This window comes from Aegilops tauschii, chromosome 5 (assembly GCF_002575655.3).
Source record: "Aegilops tauschii subsp. strangulata cultivar AL8/78 chromosome 5, Aet v6.0, whole genome shotgun sequence".
Lineage (NCBI taxonomy): Eukaryota > Viridiplantae > Streptophyta > Magnoliopsida > Poales > Poaceae > Aegilops > Aegilops tauschii.
Genome location: NC_053039.3, coordinates 558,416,092 through 558,426,915, shown reverse-complemented (window position 1 = coordinate 558,426,915; position 10,824 = coordinate 558,416,092). Strand labels below are relative to the sequence as shown.

The 10,824-nt window shown below is 42.1% G+C and overlaps 1 protein-coding gene and 1 pseudogene across 1 annotated transcript; both read right to left on the bottom strand.

Moving 5' to 3' along the window:
- Positions 1 to 341: 341 nt before the first annotated feature.
- Positions 342 to 973, bottom strand: LOC109735950 (uncharacterized mitochondrial protein AtMg00820-like). Its single transcript, XM_020295152.1, has 2 exons — positions 957 to 973; positions 342 to 765 (listed from the first exon to the last, which is right to left on the bottom strand). The coding sequence occupies exons 1-2, from the start codon at positions 971 to 973 to the stop codon at positions 342 to 344; spliced, it is 441 nt and encodes a 146-aa protein (XP_020150741.1).
- Positions 974 to 5,036: 4,063 nt separating this feature from the next.
- On the bottom strand, positions 5,037 to 9,319 carry LOC120961939 (uncharacterized; annotated as a pseudogene).
- Between the last annotated feature and the right edge of the window lie 1,505 nt (positions 9,320 to 10,824).

The window sequence follows — 10,824 nt, the reverse complement described above, 5'->3', positions numbered from 1 at the left end:
TGACTTAAAAGCAACCCATTGGACTGTTTGTGAACCTCAATACCTAGAAAATAATGAAGATCTCCAAGGTCCTTGAGAGCAAAATCCAAACTTAAGTGATGAAGGAGAGCTGATATAGCCGAATCAGAGTAGCTTGCAACAATGATGTCATCAACATAAATTAAGAGGAACATAGTGAGTCATGGCTTATCAAAAAGGAACAATGAAGTATCAGCTTTGGATGGAAGAAAACCTAGTGTGTGTAACTTGGAACTCAGGCGAGAGTACCAAGCTCGAGGAGCCTGTTTCAGACCATATAATGCTTTATCAAGTCTGCAAATATAATTTGGATTAGCGGCAGACTAAAAATCTGGTGGTTGTTTCATGTAAACCTCCTCTTCCAGAACACCATGTAAAAACGCGTTCTTCACATCTAGCTGCCTTAAACTCCAGCCTCGAGAAACTGATATTGCAAGAACAATTCTGATAGTGGCAGCCTTAACAACGGGGCTGAAAGTATCCTCGTAGTCAATACCATATCTCTGTTTGAATCCTTTTGCAACAAGACGTGATTTGTACCTGTCCACGGTGCCATCAGCATGTTTCTTGATGCGATAAACCCATTTGCAATCAATTACATTTTTATTTGAACTGGGAGGCACTAAATGCCAGGTTTTGTTAGCAACAAGAGCATCATATTCATCTTGCATAGCATGTTTCCAGTTTGGATCAGTAAGGGCCTCAGAAAGATTCTTGGGTTCTCCTGTAGCTGTTAGAAGAGCATACCTAACAGTACCATCAGTATATAGTTTCGGTTTTCGAATACCTTTTTGCAGCCTAGTTTGAACTCCAACAGCAGGAGGTGGTGCAGGAGTGGAAGGCACAAAAGATCCTCAAGAGACAGCAGAATCAGGCAGATCCACACCGGAATCCATGCAGCTGTCACCTGATGAGGTAATCATTACGTGTTTATATACACGGGAAGAGCCCCCATGGTGGCGTATACAAAGAGGATATGTATTGGGATAGAGTACTACTCTATACCCAATACGTATAGTACAATAACTCTAATAATGCCCACTTCTAACTTGAAAGTTGTCCGGATCGGATTAGCATGCATAGGTTGAAATATTTTACAAAATTAGATCTATCACCCAACGGATGACATATATGTGTTGCTTTTGGCATTTTGTCCTCTTCATCGTATTGTTATATTCAGGTGTTGTCACCGTGCATGCATTGTTTTGAAACCCATGCATGCATTGCTTCAAACCCTAAACCTTCACCCTATACGTACGTGTGCACCCATATATATGTGTGTGTGCACACTTCCCTTCTGCCTTACATGCAAAAAACGTTGGCACACGGCGTGGCACATGCAATGCACGGCCTGCGCCCAACACACGCCCGAGAAGGAGTATGACGTGACGGACCGGAGAAATAATGTACCAAACCATGACAAAAAGGTTAATCAATTTTCACCTCCTTTCAATCACGACATCATAAAGTAAGAGAGCTCGATCATACGTACCGCGAACAACCAAACTCTACAACCATACCAGCCGATGATCCATCCCAGCTGATCAGTCAATGATCCAACCCATGAAGTAAGAGAGCTCGATCATGACGATTACGAAGAACAAATGTACTGTAACTAATAATGTGTTCAATCAATTTGTCTCAACTAGCACTTGGGAAGAACTAAAAGGTGGCATGGACCTGAGTTATGTACATCCTAGAGATGGATCAACACCGCCATTAATTAAAACCCTAACCTACTGTAATTAATAATGTTTAAATCAATTTGTCTCAACTAGCACTTGGGAAGAACTAAAAGGTGGCATGGACCTGGATTATGTACATCCTAGAGATGGATCAACACCGCCATTAATTAAAACCCTAACCTACCTACACACTCGAGATGGATCACTCTCATCCCGTCTGTCGCCAAAGCATGACTCTAGTGGAAGGGGGCTCATGGGTTCGCCCTCAGCAGAAAGAGGTGGGGAACCAAACCAAGTGTATCGAGAGCTGACTTGTGTATGGTGTTCTGTTCTATATGGTTGTTGAAGAACCCATGTGGTTCAAATACCATCTTGTCGTGTAGTTTTTTTATATTTATTCCAATAGCATATCATAACTTTTAGTTTAACCTTTTTCATGGAAGTATGAATTAGAACATGTGGTTGGAACAAAAAAATCAACATCTTAATATCTAAGTGATGTCCACTTCTTGAAAGTTGTCTGGATTAGGCATTCATGTTTTGAAACATTTTACAAAATAAGACCTATCACCCACCGATAACATATATGTGTTGGTTTCGGCATTTTCTCCTTTTCCTTGTATGCATGCTTCAGACACATGTGCATGCTTCAAACCCTAAACCTTCAGCCTAAGTACTAAGTACTACATACGCGTGCACCGAAATGTGTGTGTGTGTGTGTGTGTGTCGGCACATGACGTGGCACACGCACGGCCTGCACCCAACACAGGCCCGAGAAACAATATGATGTGACGTACCAGAGAAATAACATACCGAAAACCATGGCAAAATGGCCGATCAAATTCCATCTCCTTTCAATCACGAGGTCATAAAGTAAGAGAGCTCGATCATACATACGGCGATCAACCAGGCTCTCTTTCTCTCTCTCTCTCTCTAAAACCTAGCCATCTTACATAGCAGACATGATGCAAAAAATATGACCATGCGGCAGCTCCACGACAAATTGTACACAATGTCACAAAATATGAAGGATGCCAAAAGAGGGTGCTGCAATTAATCCGTGCATGCATGAGACAGCACGTCCTACGTACGTACGGCTGAAGTAGAACTGCTAGCACTCATATATATACACGTTTCATTAACATTTGGAAGGATTGTGTTCGTATCACATGGAGTTGTTAAACGAAAAAAACGTGTATATATAGTGAGTTTTAAAAATGAGTATATTTATAAAAGAAGGAAGTAGCTACTCTCTCCATAAACTAATATAAGAGTGTTTAGATCACTAAAATGGTGATCTAAACGCTCTTATATTAGTTTACAGAGGGAGTACCATATAGTGAGATGTTGTAGGACTAGAGATAGGGAACCCGCTTAGGGAGGTGCGCGCATGCATGTGGTTGTGTTTTTTCTGCCTATGATAATTCGAAGGGTTTTCTCTTTAATAAAACCGACAAGCGGAACTTGCCAAATGGTAGAGAATAGGAAAAGGACACCACGTGGCAAATGAGGTGAGCAACCTAAAACATACTCCCTCCGTTCCAAAATAGATGACCCAACTTTGTACTAGCTTTGTACTAAAGTTAGTATAAAGTTGGGTCATCTATTTTGGAACGGAGGGAGTAGAGAATACGAAAACCACCATGTTTGCTTCTCCCATTGTCAAAATATTTACCCACAACCCATTACCGAAAACTATTGGTCTCTCATGGTGTCAAAATTTCTTACTTTGTCCTTTGCCTAGCTGAAAGTGGTTTTTGTCGATGGCTTTTGAGTCCGGCACCACCGACACGGAGGAGGATGAAGATCTATTGTACCCTATTTGGAGATCAATCTAATATAAGCAGAAGTAGGGCTATTGCCCATGGCAAAGGGTTAAGCTGGGTTATACTCATGTCTTGTGTCCATCTGGTGACCTGTGATGATGTCTCACTGCCAAAGTAATCTTGTACGGCACGTTGCTGGGAGGCATCGATCCAACGAAATTATCCTCAGCAGTGTTGTCGATGGATTAATGATGTGTAGTTTCACGCTCGTGGTGCAAAATAATCAGGGAAATGGGAGGGCGGGAACGAAGTTTATCCGAATACTAAGGTAAGTAGGAAAAACATTGAAATCCAAAAACTACATGGAAAATCGAATTTACTAGCCATAGAAATTGTATTTTTAAATACATTTTTAATCAAAACTTACATTAAAAAGTGCAAACTTAGAAGAAACATGAAATTTAGAAAAATGAGTGTGCCCTATAAAAGTTATTGAACAATGAAATAACTAAGACATGAAATATAAAAAGTGAAATGTTTTTAGTTTGAACCATGCATTCCCATGGTTCCTTATTTTTTGTGAGTGAGCATTCCCATGGTTCCAACAGAGTATTTCTCAATTTTAGGCATTTAAAACATCCTGATAAAACATTAAAAAGTATCTTTTGCCTTTTCCATGTTTTTTTCCTTTTGGGCATAACCATGGAGGATATTACTACTTTTTGAATAGTTGGATTGCTTACCACATGAATCACATGGTGGTGGACGATATTACTACCTTCGTTCATAAATATAAGATGCTTTGGATATTTCAGTATGGACTATATATGAATTAAAATGAGTGAACAGGCACACTAAAATGCGTCCATATTTATGAACAAAGGGAGTATCAATTACCAACTTTTTTAGGGTCAATCTGGCATGAGTGTTGCCTACTCATAAGAAGAAATGAAGAATTCAAGTATTTACATGATGTTGGAGACGTCCGGAAAAACCACATGGTGATTACAACATCTCCAACACTGACCCTCGAATTTCCTCCCGCGTCCATCCACAAGCGGGGGAACCAGTCCACGGACACGAATGCGAGAGACAGTCATCCAACGCTATCCTCATACAATTCAAACAAGGTTTGAATAGACCGGACGAAATTCATGTAAACCGACATAAATCGGGGGAGGTTTCAGTTCGTTCAGCTTATCGCATGCTGATCCACACTAAAAATAGAAGAGATGCTTGGCTATATGAAAGACCGGGGAATTCTAATCCGAAGAAGGAAGTGAAAGCATGGACCAAGATGTGGAAGCACAATATTCCGGCCAAAGTTAAGGTGTTCACGTGGCGTTTGGCAAAAGTTTGTGGGCAATCTGGAAGGCCAAGAGAGATGTGCTATGCGAGGACAAATTCCAGAGTCCGTTTGCTACATGCGAGTTCATATAGAATTTTATAAGGGGGCTGTAAGATGTTCAATCACCTTTTTTTTAGAAGATGTTCAATCACCTAGTCATGGGGAAGCCTGCTAGAGAGTTTACATGTTGCAAAACAAGAAGCAAAGGTCGGACAGAAGTTTAGCAATGACTGCTGCCCATGCGAGAAAGCAACCTGGATATACACTGCAGACCGAAGCCGAAACCAAAACCAAAATCACATGAACCGTGCGAGTGAAGATATCAAAATCCTATGGAACCTACTCTATTTCCCCTATGTTGTGCGTCATCTCTGTTCTTCAGAACCATATACCACTATCCATGTCGAATCTGAAAGACAGACACCACAACCGTACAACACCGAAACCATATGAGCCGTGCGGGTTAAGAAGCTAGCAAATCCTACAGAACCTACTCTATCTTTCCCCTGTGCTGTGCATCATCTCTCTTCTTCAAAACCACACCACTATCCACATCGATCTGAAAGACAGGCCATCTGGCAAGAGACGTAGCAGTCCTCCTCCTCGTCGGGGCCCAGGAACGAGGCAAAGGACTTGTGAAGCTTGCTGATGGATTTGTCGCGCTGCAAGAGACACAAACACAGGGTTACATCGAAGAGAGAGAGATTTACATGGTACCAATACACATCGAACTCCGTTAAAGCAATGTGGTTACAAGACAAGAAAGGCGGATCAAGTAACACTGTAGGGTGCCTGAACAGACCTGCTTCAACTTCTTCACAGATTCTTCTGCATCTGCTAGCTTCTCTGAAACTCTTTTCTCAACATCAGAAAGAGAGGTCTTCTCCTTCTTAGTAGTTGAGTAAGAGCAACGAATCTTCGACACACAGGAACTATTTATAAGACAAGTAATAGCGTGGATAAGTGGTGTAAGCATCTACTTACTTTGCAGTTCATATTGAACTATCAGTTTCTCCTTTTCAACCTCAAACTTTGAGAAAAGATCTGCAGAACATGACATGTGGATAAGTAAGTAGTCGACAACAGAGATGATTCATAATGTGGCAAGAAAATGCAAATTTAGGTCTCATTATGCATAACTATGACCTGAAGATATGGGCTCGTCCTTTCAAACAAATAATAAATAATTAAGCATAATTAATAGCCAGTAACACATATTCATAAACTGTGCACAAAGTTCAACTAGCTTTAAAGGTTAACAAGGACATGGTTTTCTTTGGATACTGTTTGGCAATATAGTTCTCCTACATGTGTCAGGGCAAGATAACAAACTCATTTATTATACACAAATATGCTTATAATTCAACATGATGCAGCTACTGTTCTTCCAAGGTCAAAAGCTAGGACAAGAGCAGACTATGTTCTACACATATGTATTTATCATAACATGTAGAGTGCATGTATGCCAGACTTGAGAAAATGTGGTAGCCCATTCGGCACACCTTTGAAATTCTGTGTGTGTGGAGCTTTGTCTATGCAGAACTTGTCATGAGTGGCTTGAAACTTGGTGTACTCGGTCTTCAATGAACCTTCACACTGCATTGCATACAATTAAAGCTGGTAACCAAACTGTAACAATATTATATAACCAGATGTACATCATTGTATCAATAGAAGTTCAAAACCTCTTTGGAAGCCTTCATTAGAGCTTTAAGAACAGTCTGCCTGCTAACGCAATCAGTAATATTTGCCAGGATTTAGAGTACATTTCAATGAACATTTACAGTTTTTATTATCAAGAACTAGCTTATGTACATGTTCATGTTGAAGCAATAAGTAAAAAAGAACATATCAAATCTTCACTACAGAAAGGATAGCAGAAATTTGTATTCCTACACACAGAAAGTTAAGGCAAGTGAAACAGTTCGGTTGTTCACCTTTCCTTCTCAAACTTTGCCTTGGTGTTCTGTACCATAGATTGAATCTCTGTTGCAACGCTGAAAGTTAAAAGAATCTGTTAGTAAAGCAAATTCTGCCAGCAGCTGAAAAGTGTGCAATAGATATAACTTGCGACCTTTGTCGGACAGGAAAGGCTCAAAGTATTGAGCCAGTTTATATGCACTCTGAGATGTCATCAATTCATCATATGAATCCATCCTTCATACCGGAATGATCATGTATGCTATGTTTCCTTAAGTTTATGATCAACTGCCACAGCATTATAGAGTGCCTAAAATGATCTACTGGTGCAACACTACATACAAGACCAATCTGGAAACCATGGTATGTTGCCCTGCTAATTTGGTGAGCACAGATTTCCCAATGTCTAAATGCAACACGACAGGTAGAAACAGCAACATGACTCGGAAGTCTTTGCAAGCTATGTGAGTAAGCCAGGAGAAAAATGGGAAGATGGAAGCATATATTTGATCAACAAAACTAGTTATGGTTCTACAAAGAAGGCGGCTAAATGGTGTTAAAACCAATAAGTGCACGCAACACTTCCAAGTCCCATCATTGCATCAGTACGTACCCACTTTCTCCATTCATCAGATGGGCACCCGAACATTCACAAACAACATGGCACTCATAAATCCTAGTTTTCATCCGATTACAGACTTCTGGAACCTAAATTCAGATACAGGCATACAGCAGGCTAAAAGCACTGATAACACTCATAACTCCAAAATCCTACCGTTGAAGGGAACAAATCTCCCATAAGTTTATGATCAACTGCCACAACATTGCAAAGTGCCTAAAATGTCTCTTACAAGTTTATGATCTACTGGTGCAAAATTACATACGAGACCTAAGCAGTCATAAACAACCTGGCAACCATGGTATGCGATCCTGCTACTTTGGTGATGCAAACATAGATTTCCAATATATAAATGCAATACAGTAAACAGAAACACTAACATAACCCCAAGTCTTTGCGGGCTACCGTGAGAGTGAGCCAAGTACAAAATGAGAAGGTGGATGCATATATTCGATCAAACAAACTAGCTATAGCTCCACAAAGAAGGAGGATAAATAGTCTTAATTGAATCGGTGCACGCAGCGCTTTCAAGTCACATCATTGAATCAGTACCTACTACTCCAATCATCATATGGGCACTCAAACATTCACAAACAACATAAAACTCGTAAATCCTAGTTCTCATCCAATCACAGACTTCTGGAACCTAAATTCAGGTACAGGCATACAACAGGCTAGAAGCACTGATAGCACTCATAATTCCAAAATCTTACCATTGAAGGGAACAAATCTCCCATAAGTTTATTATATCAACTGCCACAACATTGCAAAGTGCCTAAAGTGTCGCTTGCAAGTTTATGATGTACTGGCGTCAAATCACATATGAGACCAAAGCAGTCACAAACAACCTGACAACACTGGTGTGCTGTCTTGCTACTTTGGTGATGCAAACATAGATTTCCAATATCTAAATGCAATGCAGTACACAGAAACACTAACATGGCCCCCAAGTGTTTGCAGGCTATTGTGAGGGTGAGGCAAGCACAAAATGGGGAGGTGGGTGTGATGCATATATTCGATAAAAAAACTAGTTATGTTTCACTCTGAACAAGGTGGATAAATCGTGTTAAACCAACTGGTGCGTGCACGCAACACTTGTAACTTTGTAAGCCTTGTCATCGCATTGGTACCTACTACTCCAATCATCAAAAGGGCACCTGATCATTCACAAACAACATGCCACTGGAAATTCCTACTTATCATCCATTTACAAACTCCTGAAGCCTATCAAAAACGATATAGTGCATATACCTATCAAAAACGATACAGTGCATACATCAGAACATCAGGTTCAGATACAGGGCATGCAGCAGATTAGAAACACAAACAACACACTCTTAGCTACTGAATCCTACCGTTGCAGGCAACAAATCTCCCAGGAGAGTGGGGCTGGTAGAAAGAATGCGCAGACGAGCATTGCGAAATTGACCGGGCAGGTGGAATCACCTGGAGATGGCCTGCTCGGTCTTCTTCTGGCCGTCCTTGTGAGCCTTGTCCTTGATGTGGCGCAGCATCGTCACGATCTGCTTGAAGTCGCTGTCTCGGCGGATCCCATCGGAGCAAACACCAACAAATCACATGGACAAATCAGTTAAGCGCACGAAAATCCGACACGAACCGTCCGCGAGAGGGGGAGGGCGGCCAGGAAACCCTCGCCCTCGCCGTCGGTCCCTTCGATCCGAGCAACGCCGCGAGCGGGACGCACGGAGCGGAGATCAGCGGCGCGAATAGCTGGGGGGAGGGAGGGGGGAGGCACCTGTCGAGCTCGAGCTCGGGGTCGGAGTCGTCCATGTCGTGCCGCCTCTTATCGCCCCGCCCCGCTTGCCGCCGCTCGCCTTCGCCTTCCCCGCCGCCGACATCGCTCGCCGGTGGTGCTGGTGGTGGTGGACGAGACCGCCGCTTCTCTGGCTGTTTTTTTTTAGTCTTACTGTGTGGGAGAGGGTTTGGGCTTTGGATGTTGCTGGATCTCAGCCCAAATGCCCACCAAAATAACACATTTCCCTTGCTAGGGTGTTGGAAGCAATTAGTTAACGAGCGCTTCCTCGGGAGCCTCGCAACGATCAGCGCCACTTGGCGTGCTCTCAGCCGCCCATCACGTGTCGCGCACTGGGCATTTTCTCCAGATTTTTTTTATTTTTCGCACACGTTTTTGGCTTTTTAAACGGTTTTTCTACAGGTTTTGTTATGTTTCGGTTTTCAACGGGTTTTCTTTAGCTTTTGGGTCAATTTTTTTTTTAAAAGTATATTTTTGCATGAAAAAATGTTTTTTCTTTCACGAGAGACATGGTTTTGCTTCCGCGAAAGGCATGATTGTGCTTTCGCGAGAGTCAAGGCCATGCCTCTCGGAAACGGAAAAAAACATGTTTTCTGTTTTTTCCCTTCCACGAGAGGCATGGTTTTGCTTCCGTGAGAGGCACGGTTGTGCTTTCGGGAGAGTCACGGTCGTGCCTTTCGGAAACGGAAGAAACGCGTTTTTTTTTCTTTCGCGAGAGGCACGGTTGTGCTTTCGCGAGAGTCACGGCCGTGCCTCTCGGAAACGAAAAACAACGTGTTTTCCGGTTTTTTTGCTTTCGCGAGAGGCATGGTTGTGCTTTCGCGAGAGTCACGGTCGTGCCTCCGAAAAGGAAAAAAACACGTTTTCTATTTATTTTTTCTTCCGTGAGAGGCACGGTTTTGCTTCCTTGAGAGGCACGGTTGTGCTTTCGCGAGAGTCACGACCATGCCTATCGGAAACGGAAAAAAACGCGTTTTCTATTTTTTTCCTTCCGCGAGAGGCACGGTTTTGCTTCTGCGAGAGGCGCGGTTGTGTGCTTTCGCGAGAGGCACAGGCGTGCCTCTTTTGAAAAGGGAAAAAACCCGTGCTCCCGGGTCGGTTTTTTTGTCCGTTTTTTCGTGAAAAAAATCGTCAAAACCTATCAACATGGAATCTAGTTTCGAAGATCTCGAAGCAAGGAATCCAACGATGAAAATGGTTCAAGATTTGAATGCACGGTTTAAGAGATAAAACGTTTTGAATAAACGGATCTTAGAAAAAAGGAAAAACTCTCGGGTTGCGACAAGTGGCGCACATGCAGCGCGCCACTTGTCGCAACCTGGGGAGGTGGGAATGATCTTTGTAACGTGTACTCCTCAACTAGTGATTTCGGGGCAACAGATCTAATTCTAGAAGTTCACCTGAAACATCTAATTCTAGAAGCCTAAAAAAATCAAATTCTACAAATTAAAAAAACTAATTCTAGAAGCCTAAAAAATCCAATTCTAGAAAGTCACTGAATGAAACCTAATTTGACCGTAGTTTGTAAGCATTGTACTCTACCTTTGCAACTTGGTGTGCATACAATGCCCATCGAAACTTGGTTAAGGCCACTAATACTGCATTTTTTAAGCAACAACTTGAGATCTTGATCATTGATGAGATGAGCATCGAGAAGAGGCCGTGAGTGGGAGCAGAATATAACCATGGTAGGC